Below are 22,448 nucleotides of genomic sequence, written 5' to 3' on the forward strand. Positions count from 1 at the left end.
CTCAGCCTCCCAAAGTGATAGGATTACAGGTGTGAGCCACCATGCCCAGCCAGGAATTTTTAATTGGCTTCCAGACATTCAGAATTTTGTGTTTTGGGGTGCTGAATATTTTTGTATTATTTTACTTTGTTTTATAGATGCAGTTAAGTGACTTGGAAAAAGTTTTATTTGAGGGAGTGCTTCCATTTAGTCTCTTTTAGGTGGATCCAAACCACCTTCAGTCTAGGGTTAATCTGGTTCCATTACTGATGCAATATTATTCTAAGGACGTGACTTAAGTCCTGTGTTTTAGGATATCTTTTTACTCTGGATGGTTGAGTTGCAGATTATTCCTGGTGCTGTGTGAGCTTCTGGAATTATTGTACTTTATATTTTCTAATGGTTCTTTCCCTCATCTCAGAAGGCCTTACTGGTATACACTTATTGATCAATACTCTGTTAAAGATTTGTTGGGAACCCTCTGCAGATATCTATAGCTCTGTTGCCTGTGCAGCTCTCTTCTCTCACATTATCTAACCTGCACCTTCTAGTCGCTTTGACCTCTCCCTACTGCACACTCTGTCTTCCAACCCAGATACATTGCCTGACTCTGTTCGTGTTCTCTGCCTCCCCCAGCTGCAGCCTGAAAACTCTCTTCAGGCAGTCAGCGATGGAGGTACTCATATGCCACTGTCATATGCAACCAGTTGGCTAATGTTTGAAAACTATTGTTTTATATGTACAGCCAGTGTTTTTGTTGTTTAGATTGGGAGCATACAGTTTATGTTACTACAATATTGTGCAAAATGAAATTATCATTCAGTTCTTTAGTGTTTACATTAATTCTGTAATCCTGACCCCTATATATTTGTACCTGAAAAATATTTTTGTACCTGAAAAAGGGGGCACTTAGAGAAGTGGTTTGAGTTTCAAAGAATGGGCTTAATGCATGTGTCAGAATCCCTTGGAGTGATTTTTAGACATTGTCATTTCACAGACAGGGATTGTGAATAGCAATAGGAGCATTTCTATCTGACTTTATTGGGAGGGAGTAATAAGGTATTTATTGGGAGGGAGTAATAAAGTATTAGTAATATTCCCTTATTTATGATGGCTTAATTATATTTCCTATTGAGCATTTAAAGTGAATGTAATCTGTACACACGTATGTTCTCTAAATATGTTCAAGTTTTGCCCCTCTACTTCAAAGGCCAAATCAAGGATTTTTATTTTCTCATGAAAATTCCCGGAGTAGTACAGCCATCTTCCTTGTCATATCTCCCATTATAACAGATCACCTCCCGCTCAAAGAAGTTGTAAGTCCACTAATGAAATATGCATTAACCTCTATTAATGCCAACCAGATTATGGATTCCTCATGATGGCTGGCAACTAATTTGCTATACATCAAACATTTAGCACAATGTTTTATATGAAGTAAGGAGATATCCCTCTTTGTTAGAATATTGGAACTTAACCCGCTGCTTTTATTAATGGGTGAGCCTATCTTTTTTATTTGTGAATTGAGGAGTGGAGATATACATATACTGTAGTTCTCTGATTTTGAATGAGTAAACAGAGAGAAAATGCACATTTATGGGCTAATTGTGAGTGCTGAAACCTCTGCCGTGCTATTATTATTATTATTATTAGGAAACAAATGAATAATTTTCATTGAAGATATTGAGAAATATATTGTATCACCAATTATGATGAAAGCCCTATCTACATATTAAATTCTAGACAAAAACTCTGAAATGTCATTTTTATACCTGTTGTAAAGATTGCATTAGTAATAATATCAAAAATATATATAAAAGATACTATGTATGCATTTATTATTATTATTATTTTTATTTTTGGACACAGTCTCACTCTGTGGCCCAGACTGGAGTGTAGTGGTATGATCTCAGCTCACTGCAACCTGCCTCAGCATCCCTCCAGAGTAGCTGGGATTACAGGCGCCTGCTACCACGCCTGGCTAATCTTTGTATTTTTAGTAGAGATGGAGTTTCACTATGTTGGCCAGGCTGGTCTCGAACTCCTAACCTCAAGTGATCCACCCGCCTCTGCCTCCCAAGGTGCTGGGATTACAGGCGTAAGCCACCACACCCGACCCATTTGTTATTATTTTATGAATCCTAACTTTGCAATCTTCCACTCCTCTTAAGAAATGTTGTGTACTTCATGGTACATTTAGAGATGTCATGAGAAACTGGAACAATAAATTCTATTGAGCATGGACATATAAAGATTATGTTCATATATGTGTTAGTGGTTTCTGGAAAGTAGAACCAGAATTCACTGGAAGGAACTGTTTAGTGTATCAGAGAAATGTTTGATTTTATTTTAGAAAATAGTTTTGTTAATATTTATAGAGATTTTTTTAAATTTAAACTTGTATGGACAAGCAAATCTCTCCACCCCAATGGACAAATTCCAGAACTTTCCATTAGTGGTTCTAAAATCAATTCAGTCATCCAAAATACTATTATAAGAAAAATACAGGAGGAGATGCAAAGAAGAGAAAAGAGGAAAAAAGACGAATAAAATGAAAGTGAGGAGAATACACAATATAAAACGATTTCACAAATAATGAGGGAAATCATAGAAATATTTCAGATTTTAATATATTGAAAATATTTCTTACTGTAGATTATAGTACAAATGTTTGAAAGCCATGGTTTTAAAGGACAACATAGACTAGAATGGAGCAGAATGAGATGTATTTCAGTAGAGAAAAAAACCTTAAAATATTGATAATTATTTGGGACTAAGAGGAAACAGAAAAACAATTTATTTTCCTCATTAAAGAATAAAATTATCATATTCAAAATAGTTTCTAAATTAATTGTGTTTTCATGTAATTCTCTCATCTTACTATTTTATTGGTAGTACTTATATGCAATATACATTTATGATGTATTTACGTTGTATTTACTTTGAAGCTTCTTTGAAGAAATTTTCTACATAAATTATTTTAAATGTGTCCCAGGAAGGGAGTAAATAAATATTTATAATAAATATGTATTGTCTCACCAACATTTAATTGTGTATGGTATTAAAAACAGCCAACAAAATGTGGTTTTTTTTGCCAATAATCAAAGTACAAATTGAACTGATATGCTTTTTGCCTGGTAACTGTCAAGATTTTGACATAGCTCAAATGTTATTCTTGTGTCTACATTCAAAAACAATTTCAAGTATAATTTTATTGTTTATTCATTAAGTTCTGAGGCTACTAAAAATATACTTTTGATTGGAATATAGCCGTGTCTTTCAATGATGATAGCCATATAGTCATCAATGCCTATAGATAAAAAAGTTGATTATAATCTCCTAAATTATAAAGTCAGATTTGTGAGGATGAACCTCTTTTTTCTTCTTTAGGAATGGCAAGCTCATTGAAGAAAATGAAAAGTACATATTGAAAGGGAGCAATACAGAACTCACTGTCAGGAACATAATCAATAGTGATGGTGGTCCTTATGTCTGCAGGGCCACAAATAAGGCAGGAGAAGATGAAAAGCAAGCTTTCCTCCAAGTCTTTGGTAAGTATTATAGCATAGTGGTTACAACTGTTGTGTCTATTGGAAGATCAGAGTCAAATTCTAATCATTTGAACTATTTAAACTTTCCGTATTAAATCTGTTTCCTCTTCTTTGTAGTATGTTTTTAAATTTCAGCTTCCAGATAGAATTATTTGAAGAGTAACATAAAATTACACATGCAAATTTTTGTAAGTCATTGATATGCTTACAGAAGCTGGAAAAAATTAATTTAAATTACACCTAGTGGGGTTTGTCATCTGTATCTGTAAGGGTGGATCTCTGTAAGTCTCTAAATGACACATGATAGGATCAGTTTTACTTACAATATATTTCAAAAGGGCACATTTTTAAGGCTACAATTTAAAAACATTGACATGTAACTATACTTAAATATTTGCTTTCATTTAACTAAATGAAAATATAAGATAAATATCTTCCGTATTTACCAAGAGCCATATTATCTTATTTGGGTAACGTACAGACATAGAAAACCAGTACTTTACAAAAATATAATGATGTAGCTTCAATTATGTTTACAAGAAGAAAGACAGTGATGGCAGTAGGTGCTTCTAATAGAATTTTTCCCTTTAATTAGTGTAACACTAAAAAATATATGCCCTATTAACATTTAATATGTTTTCTCCAACTTTAAAAACACTGTTACTGAAATGCTTTCACAACAAAAAGAGGGAAAAGGAAGGAAGGAGAAATCTGTTAGAATAAGAAGGACCGGGGCCTGTTGTGGGGTAGGGGGAGGGGGAAGGGATAGCATTTGGAGATATACCTAATGTTAAATGACGAGTTACTGGGTGCAGCACACCAACATGGCACATGTATACATATGTAACTAACCTGCACGTTGTGCACATGTACCCTAAAAAAGTATAATAATAAAAAAAAGAAGGACCAGTGTTTGCAGTTGACAGGTGCAGAGTGCCCCTTACACTGACCATGAGATGAATGGTAATCCCTGCATAGACACGCCCTCTGCGGACTGGCCCTGTAGTCACTGCTGGAAGCATTTTCTGAGCTAGAGAGATATTTATAAAGCTTATTTTCAAGTGGAGTGACAAGGAGACTAAACAGCTATACCAAAATGTATTAAAATAAAAAATACAATTTTAAAAGTAGAGATGTTTTGAGAGTGAAACTGGATAAATCAGGAAGCATTGAATAAAGAGAAGTATTGTTTTGGATAGCATAGTGTTGGAAAGTTATTCCGAAGGATAATGTTTAGGTGAGGTTTACACAAAAATCTAATGATCAAAAGTGGGCCAAGCTAAGAATGTGGAGAAGATTGTTCACTTACAGGGAAAAGTAAATATACTTAACATTTTTAGAAATTATAGAAAGTCCCTAACTTGTTCTAGCAGTGTTCCCCACTTGAAAATGTTTCTTTTCTATAAAACCTACAAAATTAAATAAGTATGACTCAGTATAAAAATAATCATATTAGAAATAGTATTGTGTGAGATTATTCCAAAGGATAGATGGTCTTAATCTGCCTCAGTGTACTCACCTGAAATAGTATTTACATCCTTTTTATCAGGATTGCAGTGAAAAAGAAAAAAGAGATTTTTTACATTTCTGATATTTTCATCCTTTCAAGTAGAACATAATACATGAAAATTTTACATGTTATATTATTGTTGTAGTCTCTTTTGTGTAGTAACAGTCAACAAACTTTTGTTGCTCCTGACACAAAATTGTATGCATATAACTAAATCTATTAAAGTTAATGAAATAAAGAGTGAATTGTTAAAAATTCTGTATGCTGTTTTTCTGATACCAAGAATGTTATTTTCTGAGCTTAAGAACAACTTATTTGTGTTTCTTTGTTAAATGTATTAAAATATAGAAAAAGTAACTCACACTGAAATAATGAGTACTTGATTGTATCCATTTTATATCTAAACAAGCAAAAATTTTTGAAATACAGATAACACAGATTTCAAAAAATAAAGCTCTCTGGAACTATGTAAGTTTATGGAGGGACATATTTTAATATTAAGATAATTAAAATTAGTAGACATAATGCTTTTCTTTTTATACAATTTATGATTAAAATTAGTTATGTTGTCTAATGTATTGTTAAGTAAACTGATGTCAAAATAAATCAAGTGGAATAATATAAGTAACATGTAAATATATTAGTAAATGTTTCAAAATTTTATATGATTCTACTTGTGGCATTTTCAGTATATATCATCATTTACTTCTTTGGTGAAATTGTTAAAGCTTAAGAGAGAATTAAACAATTGTGTGTGCATGTGTCTGTATAAATATATTCATGTGTATGTATGCGTGTGTATATACATATATGTGCACACATATGCACACATATACATGTGCCTTTAAAGGAAGAAATTTTGATTTTGTGGCTTTAAGATAGGAAAATAAATAATGATATGGCTTTTAAATTGGCAAAATTTTGAAACAAATTATAATTTGGATGTTGGTTTCTAAGCCACCTCAAGTTATTTTGTATAATGATAACAGATGAGTTTTATTTCCTACATTTTTTTTCCTGTACTATTCAACTGTTCTGGCACATCTGTAAAGCAAAGCAGGCCACTGTAATTCTACAAAGCTAATAACATCATGCTATACTAGAGTAGACTTAAATACCCATCATGACTTTTGTCTGAGAAATAATATTTTCCTCCAATACCGATTGAGTAATATATATATTCTTTACAGTACAGCCTCACATAATACAGCTTAAAAATGAAACTACATATGAGAATGGTCAAGTCACACTCGTATGTGATGCGGAAGGGGAGCCTATTCCAGAAATCACATGGAAAAGAGCTGTGGATGGCTTCACGTTCACTGAAGGCGATAAGGTAACCGCATCTCAATATGTAATGGTTTCCATTACCATGCAATTTCAGTATTTTCAATATCATTAAATCTCAAATTAGTCTCCAATTTACCAAGTAACTTGCAGGATCAAATAAATGGTTTGACTTTTAAAAAGGTAACTAACACAGTGTCAGCTTTACAACTTTGGCGGGAGGGAGAATGTCAGTGTGAAATATTTAAAGATGTTCTTTATTAAGTCACAAACGTTTAGGCTATTGGTATTACTCACATTGCTTAACTAGACTTTTGTTATACGTTGAATCTGTAAAGTATGTTATTGCAATTTTAACCCCTGCTGTGTGAGTATCTGGTCTTTGCAAATTCAATGACCATGAGAAAAGTGCTAGGACAAATAATATTGCCATTTTAAAAACAGGAATAAAGATTTACAAACCAGTACATTTGACTTTAAACCTCAGCAATTTCAGTTTATTAAAGAAATGATTGTGTATTTAGAAAACACTGTGGTGAGTGATGAGCATTGGGATTTGCGAAGAAGATTTACTTCAAATTAATTTAATGCGTTTTCTACTTAGACAGGTGTCAACAAACTACAGTCCATAAGGCAAATTTGGCCTCCAGCCTGTTTTGGAGGCCAATAAATAAAGTTTTATTGAAACTAAAGCAAAAAAGTAATTTAAATTCAAAAAAGTCTGGCTGTCATTCAATGCTTTACCCTTTAGAAATTGTCTTTCTGCAGTAGAAGTGTAGGTTCTGCTTTCATATAATTTAGAATCTAATGTAGAGAAATAAGTACAAACAAATTACTGCGTTGTGATGACTTTTAACCAGAATGCATTCAACTTACTTAGAAATTAATGAAACATTGCTATATGTTTCACTATACTTCATGGATTTTAATTACTATTATATTTCACAACTATTCATATGAATTTCAAATACAAACAAAAGAGAAAGGAAAAGATGGTGAAATATTGAAATGATAGAACTGGCAATTTCACATAAGTGAAGATTATAAAATTAGGCTATTACATTGCTTTTCTCTACTCAGTGTTAAAGAGAAACCTCCTTTAAACTTTTTTCATTATTAACTTTATTTAGGTAAAGAGTCCAATTTCTAAAGTATTCATACACCTCAATATAACTTTGATTTATTAACATCGATAGTAAAAAAAAAAAAGAGGAAAAGAAATGTTTGTCCATAGTACACTTTACATCAGCCCATCCCATCATGTTATATTTAACAACATGCTAAACCCATAAATTCACCAAAAAAGTAATTTCTCTGGTCAATTTATTACTTTCCTTTTGAAAGACTGTGTTATCATATATGTTACCCTTTTTTGTTTCATTTTCTCCTCATAATGGCATTTTAAGAGATTATTTGATAATTGTACTATTTTGATATACTTATTTTATATGTTCTAGTTGAAAATCAAATTTATAAAATATGAATGACAGTCATAATCTTCTGCAACCCAGATAAAAGTTATAGTTTGCTTTAATATATTTTTAACAGAAAATAATGTATGTTGCTATGACACAGTTGCCAAATCTGAAAAGAATTAAATTTATGTGAAATTAAAAAAATACAATCAGATATCCGAAACCATAGAGGATTGTTTTTGTTTCAGTTTTGCACATTTATTTAGATTAGATCACTCAAAAGTATTTACTTTCATGCCCTTAGACTTTATCATACCTTCATATTTCTAATGCTGTTTTCTAATTATTTTTCAGCTTACTGTAAAATTCTTAAAAGTTATCTACTCAAAGATAGTTTTTACTTTGCATTTAATGAATGTTACCTTATATATTATGCAGAGAATGAAAGATAAATTATACTGAGTTATTTTATTAATAAAATGTCATCAAGTAACAAGAAAGCTGTTATATTTTATTCTTGGATCTATGCCCCAGGCCACCCCAAACTACACACAGATATTTATTCTGTAGTAACTGTGAAAAATAATCTTAAAGCTTTTGTTTCCCGAGGAATATATTAAAAAACACATCTTGTTTTAAGAAAATCTGACTTGGTTTCTTTGCAAAAAACAATATAGAAACTCAAATATGCTTTTCTGTACAAGTTTAATCCAGTCAATAAAGAAATTAAGTCTATTGTATTTCTATTATATTTCTCCAAATGTATTTTAAGATCCTCGACTTATTTTTCTATACTCCAGTATGCTTCTTTTCCCCTATATTTCGAGTTTCTTGAATGGCATAATTCACAAATCAAATGGTTGAGCTGAACTTTGAAGTAAAGTAAATCTAGTTTTGAATCTCGGCTCTGCCGTTTATGATGCCTCAGCATGATAAAATTGAGTTCAAAGAGTCCAAATAACATTACCATTGTTATTTGAACTCTTTTTAATATGAATTTTTAATATGAATTTTTTTCATCTTTAAAATGTTGATATTTACCCTCTTGCTATAAGGAAGATGAGTACATTACAAATGCATATCAATGTTTATCATATTATAAATATCCAATAAACTTTACTTTTTACCTTGCCATATTACAAATTTACAATACAAATTTACAAATTTTACTTTGTCATATTACAAATTTACAGTATGGCCTCACATAATACAGCTTAAAAATGAAACTACATATGAGAATGGTCAAGTCACGCTTGAAGCATAGTTTATCTTGTTGCCTCCGTAAAGTATGACACCTAAGGTTTGATTGAACTTTAATGAGATCATATTATTCCTATCATGGAAAGTAGCATGGGATTGTACTTTCCATAAGAATCACATGGGAAGACTATCAAAGTGCAGATTCTAGATTCCCACTTCTTGAAGTTGATTTAGTATGTGTAGCCCAGGGTATAGGAATGCATATTAAATAAACTCATCAGTTAGTGTCATATTGTTAGTCTTCAAGCCATATTTTGGGAAACAACTTCAAGTAAGGATGAAATTTAACAGCTAATATTTTCAACAGAAAAATGATCTTAACCAATTAGTTGACACCTGATGGGGGCTTGGGAAGTATAAAACAAAACTAAACTAAACAAAATTTCCATTATGCATATATCAGTCAAATTTTGATGAAACTAAAATATATAGGTCAAAAATAGTGAAATATCATAAATGTCGTGTAGTAAAAACTAATAATTTCATCCAACAACATGGCAATGTATTTAGCAAATATGTTCATCCTTTTAGATTTTTCAAAGAGGAGGGTCTCAATTCACAATATTCTTTTTTTTTTTTTTTTGTCTAAGTTCTCAACCACCAGATAAGACAAAAAATATGGGGATAAAATACCATGTGACTTAAATGTGTAGATAAGTGAATGCTCTTATACTGAGCTGAATAATTAGATAAACATACTCAACACAGCCAGAGGTAGCATGAGACTTACAGCCCTCCCCTGTGTGAGAAGACATGCTAAGATAACCTTGACTGAGGGGGACGATGGTGAACCCATGTTCTCTTTGGAGCGGTACTTTCTGAAAAGAAAAAAAGGAGTGGTTAGGAAGTGTATTTAATTTTTTGTGCCCCTGTAGTTACCAATCAGATATCTCTTCACTTCCCATGGGAGAAAAAGTAATGGACTTGAAAAGTCCAACTGTGGTATGTTAGAAGACCTTCCTCCCCATGGAATAAATGATTAAGAGTTCATGAGTAGCATTCACTGCCCAACTAACAATATGCTAATAACATTTAAATCACCATATACATAACTATCTCAATTTATCTTCTGGTATTATTACTGCATAGTAAATGACCCCATAATATAATGGCACAAACCAATAATTTTCTCTCACTTCTGATTTTGTGGATCAGAAGTTTGAGTAAGGCTTGGCCAAATGGGTACCACTTGGAATCTCTAATGTGCTTGTATCAGATGTTGCTACTAATGTTGCTTGTAGTTGTAGTTATGAGGAGGTTCAACTTTGCTGAGAAGCCAACATGGCTCACTTAAGTGGCTGGCATTCAGTCTTGACTGTGGGCTGCAAGCTCAGGTGGAGCTGTTTTTGGAACACCTGTATGAAGCCTCTCCAGTATGGCTATCTCAGAGCAGTCTGCTCTCTCTTGTGGCAGCAGGCTTTCTCCACAGAGAACATTTCAAAAGAATCAGGTCAGACAGACACTACCTGGTCTACTCTGACATAGTCTTGGAAGTCACACATTTCTCACTTCTGCCACAGTATATTGGTTACAAACAAATTATAAGGTCGCCCAAATCCAACATGAGAGGAATTAGGCACTCTCTCTTGATGGAGAAGGATTCACAATCATATTATAGATGAGTATGTGGGGTGGGAGATATTGTTAAGGCCATCTTTGAAAATGCATCTACAATTTATCTCAAAATATTCCCATGACTTAAGTCCAGTCATTTTCCCAGGCTTGTAGATGAGGAAACTGAGGCTCAGGAAAATTCAAGGGTTTGCACAAGGTCACACAGGGAGTAAGTGGCAGTGGCAGGATTTGAACTGTGGCCTCTCAGTCTGCATAGGGCATGCCCATGCATGGGCTTCAGGATTCTGTTAAAGTGTATGGCTGGCACTCTCATAGGAATTTAAATTATATTTCCGTTTAATCAAATATAATTGAAAAGTCAGAAGAAACTTTGTTTTTAAAACTTGTTTGTAATCTGATATTACTTATTTTAAACTAATTAAAATATAATGTTCGGTAAACACCAAAACTATTTACTGGTTTTTGTTAAAATACATATATGTAAAAAATTACTTCGTACAATGGGTGCTACCAAAATGTTTGAAAGCCCATGCCATATAAAACAATCTAGAGGTGTGGGAGGGGAGCAAAATGGCAGAATAGAAGCCTCCACCAATTGTCTCCCCAACCCTGCAAGGACACCAAGTTAACAACTATCTATACACACACACACACCCACACACACACACACAGTCTTCATGAGAACCAAAAATCAGGTGAACAGTCGTAGTACTTGGTTTTAACTTCATATTGCCGAAAGAGTCACTGAAGAGGTAGAAAAAAATAGTCGTCCACCACCCTCCACTACAAACCTCCACCACCCTCAGCAGCCTTGACATGATGTAGAGAGCTTCTCTGGGAGCTGGCGGAGAGAGAACATAGCGATTTTGAGACAATGAACTCAGTCCTGACCTCTTAGAGCAGAAAGGAAAACAAGACCTAATTCAATTGACACCCACCCACAGAGGGACCATTTAAACCAGCCCTAGCCAGAAAGGAATCACCGATCCCAGTGGTACAAAGTTGAGTGCCTGCAAACCTCACCAGTGAGGACCAAAGTGCTCTGTGTCTCCCAGTAAACTTGAAAGGGAGTCTAGGCCATAAGGACTGCAACTCTTAGGAGAGTCCTAGTGCTGAACTGGGCCAAGAGACAGTGGATTGGTGTGGGGTGGGGAGGAATGTGACATACGGATACACCAACTGGGGTGGCCAAAGGAGTGCTGTCATCTTCCCTCCCCTAACCCCAGCCTGCACAGCTTGTGGCTCCAAAAGAGACCTCTTTCTTCTGATTGACGAGAGGAAAGGAAAGAGTAGGGAGGACTTGGATACTAGCTCAGCCACAGCAAGATAGGGCAACTGTTAGAGTTGTGAGGACCTTGTTCCATGTCCTATCTCCCAAATGGTGTTTCTATAATAGACAAACTCTGCGCCAGATGAGAACACACTGGCTTTCATGAAAGGACCGAGTCCTGGCAGCATTCATCACTGGCTAACTAAAGAGCGCTTGGGCCCTGAATAATCCACAGTGATACCCAGGTACTACATCAAGGGCTTTGATAAGCCTCTGATACTTTGCTGGGTCCAAATAATAGCACAGCCATGGGGATAAAGCATGAAGTGGGGTCTTAGGGTCTCCCAATTCAGGACCTGACTCTTGAATGCCATTTCTGGACCTGCTGTGGGTCACTTTCCTGAAATGTGAGTGCAGGCCAGGCAGCATTCACCACAAGCTGACTTAAGAGCACCTCAGCCTCAGGGGAACATTGTTGTAGTCTAGCAGTACTCCTTGTGGTCTGGGGTGGTGGTGGCTACAGGGTGAGGCTCCTCTGCCTTTGGAAATGGGAGGGAAGAGGGGGAAGAACTGCATCTTGTGGTCTGAGTGCCAGATCAGCCACAGTACCATAGAACACCAGGTAGACTTCTAAGGTTTTAGACCTCTAGTCTCTGACTCCTAGACAGCACCTCTGGACCCACCTGGGACAAGGGGGACCTCACTTCCCTGAAGGGAAGGATGCAGGCCTGACTGGCTTTGCCTCCTGCTGATTGTAGAGCCCTAAAACCTTGAGCAAGCATAGGCAGTAGCCAGGGGGAGGTTACAACAGGCCTTGGGTGAGACTCTGTGCTGTGGTGGCTTGAGGTCTAATACAGCACAGCCATACTGCTGATGGCCACAGGAGTGCTTGTGTCACTCTTCTCCCAGCTTTATGTGGGTCAGAAAATAGAGTGAGACTGTGTTTGGGAGAAAGTAAGGGAAGAGAACAAGAGTCTCTGCCTGGTAATACAGATAATTTTCCCAGATCTTGTCGAAAACTATCAAGGCAGTACCTCTATGAGTCTGCAAGAATCTCAGCATTACTGGGCTTTGGGTCCCTCTAAAGCAAGTACAACTTAGATCACAACACCCAAGGTTTTTCAAATATCTGGAAAGCCTTCCTAAGTAGGATGAATACAAATAAGCCCAAACAGTGAAGACTACAATAAATACCTAACTCTTTAACACCCAGAAACTGAAGAACATCTACTAGCATTAACACCATCCGGGAAAGCATGACCTCACCAAATGAACTAAATAAGACACCAGAGACCAATCCTGGAGAATTAGAAATATGTAAACTTTCAGACAGAGAATTCAAAATAGTTGTATTGAGGAAACTCAAAAAAATCAAGATAACACAGAGTTGGAATTCATAATTCTATCAGATAAATCTAACAGAGATTGAAATAATTACAAAGAATCAAGCAGAAATTCTGAAGCTGAAAAATGCAGCAGGCATATTGAAGAATGCATTAGAGTCCTTTAATAGCAGAATTGATCAAGCAGAAGAAATAGTCAGCTTGAAGACAAGCTACTTGAAAATACACAGAGGAGAAAAAAAGAATAAAAAAAAATGAAGCATGCCTACAGGATCTAGAAAATAGCCTCAAAATGAAAATCAAGAGTTATTATCCTTAAAAAGGAGGTAGAGAAAGAGATAGGTGTAGAAATTTTATGCAAAGGGATAATAAGAACTTCCTAAACCTAGAGAAAAATATCAATATCTAACCACAGGAAGGTTATAGAACACAAAAGATTTCCCTAAAGAAGGTACCACATCAAGGGCTTTGGTAAGCCTCTGAGACTTGCTGGGTCCAAATAATAGCACAGGCATTTAATACCTCAAGGCATTTAATACTGAAACTCCCAGCGGTCAAGGATAAAAAAGCAAGAAACTAAATCATATCACCAAAGAAAATCACCCTCACTCAAGGAAGACAGGAAGGATAGAGAGAAGGAAGAGAAGACCACAGAACAACCAGAAAACAACAAAATGGTAGTAGTAAGTCCTAACTTATGAATAATAACATTGAATATAAATGGACTAAACTTTCCAATCAAGACATAGACTGGCTGAACGGATGACAAAAACAAGACCCATTGATCTGTTGCCTACAAGAAACATGCTTCATCTATAAAGACTCACATAGACTGAAAACGATATTCCATGCCAACTGAAACCAAAAAAAAAAAAAAAACAGGAGTCACTGTACTTATGTCAAACAAAATAGATTTCAAAACAAAAACTATAAGAAAAGACAAAGAAGGTTAATATATAATGACAAATGTGTAAATTCAGCTGGAGGATATAATAATTTAAATATATATGCACCCAACATGGGAGCACCCAGATACATAATGGAAATATTATTAGAGCTGAAGAGAGAGGTCCCATTACAGTAATAGCTGGAGACTTCAACACCCAACTTTCAGCATTGGACAAATGTTTCAGACAGAAAATCAACAAAGAAACTTCAGACGTAACTGCACTGTAGATCTAGTGGATCTGGTAGATATTTATAGAACATTTTATCCAATGGCTGCAGAATACACATTCTTTTCCTCAGCACATGGATCATTTTCAAGGATATATTATATACTATGTTACAAAGCAAGTGTTAAAATATTTTAAAAATTAATATCAAGCATCCTCTCTGACCACAATGCAACAAAACTAGAAATTAATAATGAGGAATTTTTGAAAGTATAAAAATACATGGAAATTAAACAATATGCTCCTGAATGACCAGTGTGTCAATGAAGAAATTCATAAGGAAATTTAAAAACTTCTTGAAACAAATGATAATGGAAGCACAAAATACAAAAACCTATGGGATACAGCAAAAGCAGTAGTAAGAGGGAAGTTTATAGCTATAGGAGCCCACATCAAAAAAAGAGGAAAAACTTCAAATATGCAATCTAATGGTAAATCATAAAGAATGGAAAAGCAAGAGCAAACCAAACACAAAATTAGTAGAAGAAAATAAATAATGGAGAACAGAGCAGAAATAAATGAAATTGAATGAAAAATACAAAAGGTCAGTGAAACAATAAGTTGCTTTATTAAAAAGTTAAACAAAATTTACAAAGCTTTAGACAGATTAAGAAACAAAGAAGATACAAGTAAATACAGTTATAAATGAAAAAAGAGACATTGCAACTGATACTGATGAGCAACTATATGCCAATAAATTGGAAAATCTAGAAGAAATGGACAAATTCCTATACACATACAACCTACACATAAACAAAATTTAATGACATTTTTCACAGAAACAGAAAAAACTTTCTAAAATTTATATGGAACCCCAAAAGACTCAGAATAGCCAAAGCTGTCCTAAGCAAAAAGAACAAAAGTGGACAAATCACATTACCTGACTTCAAATTAAACTACAGAGCTATAGTAACCAAAACAGCATGGTACAGGAAGAAATCCAAAACCTGAACAGACCAATAACAAATAATGAGGTGAAAGCCATAATAAAAATCCTCCATAAAGAAAAGCTTGGAACCTGATGGCTTCACTGCTGTATTCTACCAAACACTTAAAGAAGAGCTAATCCCAGTCCTACTCAAACTAATTCAAAAAATAGAGGAGGAAATCATACTTCCAAGCTCATTCTACAAGGCCGGTATTACTTTGATACCTAAAACAAAGACACATCAGAAAAAAGGTATCTGATGAATATTGATGCAAAAATCCTCAGCAAAATACTAGCAACCAAATTCAACAATACATTAGACAAATCATTCATCACGACAAAGTGGGATTTTTTCCTGGGTCAACATACAAAATCAATGTGATACATCATATTAACAAAATGAAGCATAAAAACCATATGATCATTTCAATTGATGCTGAAAGAGCATTTGATAAAATTTAACATCCGTTCATGATAAAAACACTCAAAAAAACTGGGAATAGAAGGAATATATGTCAAAATAATAGAAGCCATATACGACAGACCTACAGCTAGTGTCATACTGAATGTAGAAAAATTGAAAGTGTTTCCTCTAAGATCTGGAACACTACAAGGATGCCCACTGTCACCACTGTTATTCAACTTAATAATCGAAGTACCAACTAGAACAATTAGACAAGAGAAAGATCTAGATGACATCCAAATTGGAAAGAAGAAGTCAAATTATTCTTGTTTTTAGATGATATGGTCATATATTTGGAAAAACCTAGAGACTTCACAAGAAAACTGTTAGAACTGATAAATTCCATAAAGTTGCAAGATACAAAATCAACATACAAAAATCAGTAGCATTTTTATATGTCAACAGTGAAGAATGTGAAAAATAAAAACTATCCCATTTGCAATAGCTGCACATAAAATTAAATACCTAGGAATTAACCAAAGAAGTGAAGTGTATCTATAATGAAAACTTTATAAACACTGATGAAAGAAATTTAAGAGGACATCAAGAAATGGAAAAATATTGCATGTTCATGGATTGGAAGAATCAATATTTTTTAAATGTCCATATTACCCAAAGCAATCTACAGATTCAGTGCAATCCCTATCAAAATTTAATGACATTTTTCACAGAAATAGAAAAAACTTTCTAAAATTTATATGGAACCACAAAAGACTCATAATAGCCAAAGCAAAAAGAATAAAACTGGACAAATCACATTACCTGACTTCAAATGATACTATAGAGCTATAGTAACCAAAACATCATGATACTGGTGTACACACAGATACATAGACCCATGGAACAGAATAGAGGACCCAAAAACAAATCCACACAACTACAGTGAACTCATTTTCAACAAAAGTGCCAAGAATATATAATGAGGAAAAGACAGTCTGTTCAATAAATGGCGCTGGGGAAACTGGATATCCATATGCAGAAGAACGAAACTTGACCCCTGTCTCTCACCAAACACAACAATCCAATCAAAATGGATTAAAGACTTAAATCTAAGACCTCAACTTATGAATCTACTACAAGAAATCATTGGGGAAAATCTCCAGGACATTGGCCTGGGCATAATTTTTTGAGCAATACCCCACAAGCACAAGCAACCAAAGGAAACGTAGACAAGTGGGATCACATCAAATTAAAAGCCTTCTGCACGTCAAAGGTTACAATCAACAAGTGATGAGACAACCAACAGAATGGGAGAAAATATTTGTAAACTACCTATCTGACAAGGGATTAACCAGAATATATATGGAGCTCAAATAATTCTATAGAAAAAAATATAATTATCTAATCAAAAAATGGGCAAAAGATTTGAATACACATTTATCAAAAGAAGATATACAAATGGAAAACAGATATATGAAAAGGTGCTCAACATCATGGATCATCAGACAAATGCAAATGAAACCTACAATGAGATATCTTCTCACTCTGATTAAAATGGCTTATATCCAGAAACTATGCAATAAGAAATGCTGACAAGGACGTATAGAAAAGGGAAACTTTGTACACTCTGAGTGGGGAGGTAAAATAGTAAAATAGCAATGGAGAACAGTTTGGAGGTTCATCTAAAAAGCTAAAAGTCTAGCTACTCTGTGATCCAACAATCCCACTTCTGGGCATATACCCAAAAGAAAGGAAATCAGTACAACAAAGAGATCTCTGCACTCCTCTGTTTGTTGCAGCACTGTTACAATAACTAAGATTTGGAAGCAACGTAAGTGTCCATCAACAGATAAAATGGATAAAGAAAATATACACAGCTGTGTACTATTCAGCCCTAAAAAGAATGAGATCCAGTCATTTGCAACAGCATGGATGGAACTGGAGATCACTGTGTTAAGTGAAATAAGCCAGGCATAGAAAGATAGACATCACATGTTCTCACTTATTTGTGGGATCTAAAAATCAAAACAATTGAACTCAAGGACGTAGATAATAGAAGGATGGTAACCAGATGATGGGACGTATAGTGGGGTGGGGGGTGGTAAGGATGGTTAATTGGTAAAAGAAATAGAATGAATAAGACCTACTATTTGGTAGTCCAACAGGGTGAGTATAGTTAATACTAACTTAACTGTACATTTTAAATAACTCAAAAAGCATTAACTGGATTGTGACTCAAAGGATAAATGCTTGATGGGATGAATACCACATTTTCTTGAAGTGCTTTTTTCACATTGCATGCCTGTATCAAAACATCTAATGTACTCCACAAATACATACACCTCCTATATACCCCAAAACTTAAAAATTAAAAAATTAAAAATTAAAAAAATCTAGAATCTTAACAGTATTCTCACTGTAAAGTAAATGATTAAGATAGTAAATAAATATTTTCAGAGTTCATCTTCAATGATCATGGGTTAAAGTTTTAATAACTGTAACTCACTAACTACTATGTGTTCCTAGTTGTTTTTATTTTATTATTGGGCACAATTTTATACTACAATCCAGGACAGCTTCAAATAGTAATAGAATTATATTATTTCACATAAATGCTACTGGGAAAAAAATATGCCTTCTATATGAAATTTCTCATATTCTACTGGTTTCTGATGCTAATAACCCTTCGTTGCTTTGAGGAAGATACTGAACTGTTGAACTGTGCATATGAATACGGCATAAAATAACGTTGCATAATGTGATATCCTTCAAAAACAACAACAGAATTCACACTGGTTAAAAACAGAGCTATTTTAAACTAATGACTATTGTTATCTGTAATCCAAAGCATTTTATGTACATGTAAAATAATATATGTAATTTTTAAAACTGTTCAGATAATTTCAGATATATAAGCGTATCTATTTTCCTTAGAAATATTTTCTAATATCCAGGCCGGGTGTGATGGCTCAGACCTGTAATCCTAGCACTTTGGGAGGCCAAGGCGGGTGGATCACGAGGTCAGGAGATGGAGACCCTCCTGGCTAACACGGTGAAATCCCGTCTCTACTAAAAATACAAAAAGAAAAAAAAATTAGCTGGGCGTGGTGGCGGGCGCCTGTAGTCCCCGCTACTCGGGAGGCTGAGGCAGGAGAATGGCGTGAACCCGGGAGGCGGAGCTTGCAGTGAGCCGAGATCGCACCACTGCACTCCAGCCTGGGCGACAGAGCGAGACTCTGTCTCAAAAAAAAAAAAAAAAAAAATATATATATATATATATATATTCTAATATCCAATATTATTTGAAGGTAATTTTTCTCTATTGAGTTTATTGTCACTTAACTTATAATTATTAGTTTATTTAAATTTCTAGGCAATGTATTTTAGTGATAACTCAAATATTATTGGCGATATTTCCATTAAAATATAATTGATATACAGTAGTAGGGCAATCCAAAAATATATTAAATCAACAGCTTAATCTTTTCATAGAAATTTGGCATTTTCTTAAGATGCACTTGTGTATACAAATTGGAAACCCTGACCTCTTTATTTAGTTAATGTTGTGTACTTAATTGTAATATTTAAATGTATATAATAAAGCTTAAGACAAACCAAAGCTCTTTCCACAGAATATGAAATAGCCATAAATCAAAATTTTGAATTGTCTTGTACATACTAAGCAATCTATTGTTTTTATTAAAAACGTTGCTTTATTAAATTAAGCCATGCTTTTTTTCAAAGCCTTGATCTGAGATTATGTGAGATTGTATGTTCAAAGTGTTTTAACATAATTTTGTCACATAACGAACACCCACTAAATATTGCCACTTTATATAAACATCTCTCTTCTATTTGTTCGTTTGTTTGTTTCTGTTTTGTTTTGTTTTGTTTTTTGAGACAGAGTCTAGCTCTGTTGGCCAAGCCGGAGTGCAGTGGCGTGATCTCAGCTCACTGGAACCTCTGCCTACCAGGTTCCAGTGATTCTCCTGCCTCAGCCTCTCGAGTCGCTGGGATTACAGGCACATGCCATCACGCCCAGCTAATTTTTTAATTATTATTACCAGAGACAGGGTTTCACCATATAGGCCAGGCTGGTTTTGAAATACCTGACTTCAGGTGATCCTCCCGCCTCAGCCTCCTCAAATGCTGGGATTACAGGCTCTCATCTATTTTTGAACCAAAGTTGTTTGGTTGTTGTTGTTTGCTTGTTTTTTGAGACAGAGTCTTGCTCTGTCACAGAGGCTGGAGTGCAGAGGTGCAATCACAGCTCACTGAAGCTTCAATCTCCCAGTCTCAAGCATCCTCCCACCTCAGCCTCCTGAGTAGTGGGACTACAGGCACATGCCACCATGACTAGCCAAATTTTTGTAGGATTTTATTTTATTTTATTTTATTTTATTTATTTGGCTGTTGGTGGTGGTGGTGGTGGTGTCGTTTTGTAGAGACAGGGTTTTGTCATGTTGCCCATGATGGTCATGAACTCTTGGACTTAAGCAATCCACCTGCCTCAGCCTCCCAGAGGGCTGGGATTACCAACATGAGCCACCTTGCCTGGCCCCAAATTTATTTAGATCATCTCTTATTATCATTCTTCTTGATCAATAAATGTTAGTATACAGAGAAATCACAGATATTGATGAATTATAATGGGGAGTCATGGAAAGTGTCACACAATTAAAGCTTAATTCTGATTTTCTTCCTTTTGGTGTGTCATTGACTATGTTGGTTCTTATCTCTGATTTCAGTTTCTGCATGTACAAATCAGGATATGAGACCCACCTGAAAAAGGGTTCTGAAGATGAAATGAGATTACGCATAACAGTGTCTCTGACACAAGCCAAACAACTTGAAAGTGTTTTGTTTTGTTTTGTTTTTGTTGTTGTTGTTTTTTTTTTGAGATGGAGTCTCACTCTGTTGACCAGGCAGGAGTGCAGTGGCATGATCCCAGCCTACCGCAACCTCCGCCTCCCGGGTCCAAGCAATTTTCCTGCCTCCGCCTCCCGAGTAGCTGGGATTACAGGTGCCCACCACCACGGCCAGCTAATTTTTGTATTTTTAGTAGAGATGGGGTTTCACCATGTTACCATGTTGGCCAGGCTGGAAAGTGTTATTTTCTATTATTCTTGGAGTTATCCTATCTTCATTCCATATTATACATACTGTTATGTTGCAATTAAATTTTTCATAAAGAAAAATGAATATGTTAACTCTGTTTCAATGACTGCTGTCACACAAGAGACTAGATAAAAATTTTTGAAGCATAGTCATATGTACTTTATGACGGAATACCATCTAAAAAGTGACTGAGTCTTCTACCCTTAGTTGTCAGAGATTGTGCTTCCTTATCATAGCTACAAAGTTTACTCTAAAATAATCTCTAGCAATATTAATTCAATGATTCATGTATCAGGTTTTACCACACTAAATTCCAGACCTTGTGACTGTATATCTCACTCCTCTTGGAAGTTGACAATGTCGGAGGTCTGCATTTGGCTCTTGTCATAACCACCTTATGTTTGCCTTCAATCTCCATCCATACAGGCGAGTGCACATGAGGTCTCTAGCATCATATGCTAGATGAGGATAGATTCTCAGGCCGCTGTTAAGTGATGAAGGCTAGTTTCTACCTATGAGACACAAAATCAGAATGGAAACAAAGATTTCTTGTATCATCATCTTTTTCTTCCCTTTCTCTCACATCTGTCTTGCCTAACTCCTTCAAATTTTTCCTCTGTGGGAAGTGAGTCAGTTTTCTCCTTCTCTGGGCCATTGTACACCTTTCACATTTTATAGCAGTATATTCTGATTTGGAAAAGATTCTTCAACATTCTAAGAGGTACCTAAATAGGGCATTGAGGTAGGAAAAAAAGAACATGTTGTGCTCCACAAAACAAGTTATTGAAGAATGCTTTGTTCTTCGTCTATTTTTCAAAATATGTTTTTATATCATATGATTAAACTGGGTGTTTTTAGAACATTTGTCTAAAAATACTATGTTACTTGTCAATTTTAGTATTAAATTGAAGTAAAAAGTTCTACCGAAGGAGTGATTTTGCCTCTAGAATTCTTACAAAATGATAAACATAACAGTAAGTAATTTTATGTATATGAATAGAATGTTTTATATCAGAAATATAAAGTGCTTATTATATCATCTAGCAGATGACATCTCCCTTGTGTCATTTATCATCTCTTAAGAAACGGAATCTATGATTATTTTATTCCTGTTATACTTGTCCTACCTAGTAAATTATAGACCTACATCCACTAGAAATTAATCCCACTCTACATTGAATAAGTATCTGAAATGTACAGCAATAAATTATAACTATCTTAAGGCAGCATTTCTCAACTTCAGTCATTTGATAACCAGCTTCATCTCTTTTCTGTATTCATGTGCTGCCTGAACTGTTACATGTCCTCTTTCTTCTTTAAATTGAATTGTTTTTATTTATTCTTATCTTTACCCAAATGATCAGTGAAATTAAAAGTATGATACATACGCCAGTTATATTTTTAAATGCACATTAAAATTAGTGCAAAATATACAATAAAATTGTTTTTCAAAATGTTACCTAACCTCAGCGTATCCATCCTCCCGCAGTGGTTCACCGATCACATTTTTAGAAATTCTGCTTTTGTGTCCAAACGTATTTTGAATTAATGTGATACAAAATTTAGCTATGAAATATTGAGTGGGACATGTTTAAAGATGTTGTAATTAGGATAGAACCTGTTTTCCATCCTCC

General features: G+C 34.6%; 1 protein-coding gene and 1 long non-coding RNA gene across 5 annotated transcripts in view; one reads left to right on the top strand and one right to left on the bottom strand.

Moving 5' to 3' along the window:
* NCAM2 (neural cell adhesion molecule 2) overlaps positions 1-22,448 on the top strand; it is a 557,648-nt gene that overhangs the window by 347,662 nt on the left and 187,538 nt on the right. For all 4 annotated transcript variants that reach the window (XM_054542855.2, XM_002830573.6, XM_024239542.3 and 1 more), the window contains exons 7-8: positions 3,370-3,530; positions 6,231-6,376. In XM_054542855.2, the coding sequence (XP_054398830.1) occupies positions 3,370-3,530; positions 6,231-6,376 (307 nt within the window). The remainder of the gene's footprint in view (positions 1-3,369; positions 3,531-6,230; positions 6,377-22,448) is intronic.
* The window catches only part of LOC129052424 (uncharacterized), an 83,295-nt gene continuing 67,652 nt past the window's right edge, over positions 6,806-22,448 (bottom strand). The window contains exons 4-5 of the long non-coding RNA XR_008517451.2: positions 21,134-21,326; positions 6,806-9,820 (exon numbers count right to left, since the gene is read on the bottom strand). This is a non-coding gene — a long non-coding RNA (uncharacterized LOC129052424). The remainder of the gene's footprint in view (positions 9,821-21,133; positions 21,327-22,448) is intronic.

This window comes from Pongo abelii, chromosome 22, assembly GCF_028885655.2.
Source record: "Pongo abelii isolate AG06213 chromosome 22, NHGRI_mPonAbe1-v2.0_pri, whole genome shotgun sequence".
NCBI classification, from domain to species: domain Eukaryota; kingdom Metazoa; phylum Chordata; class Mammalia; order Primates; family Hominidae; genus Pongo; species Pongo abelii.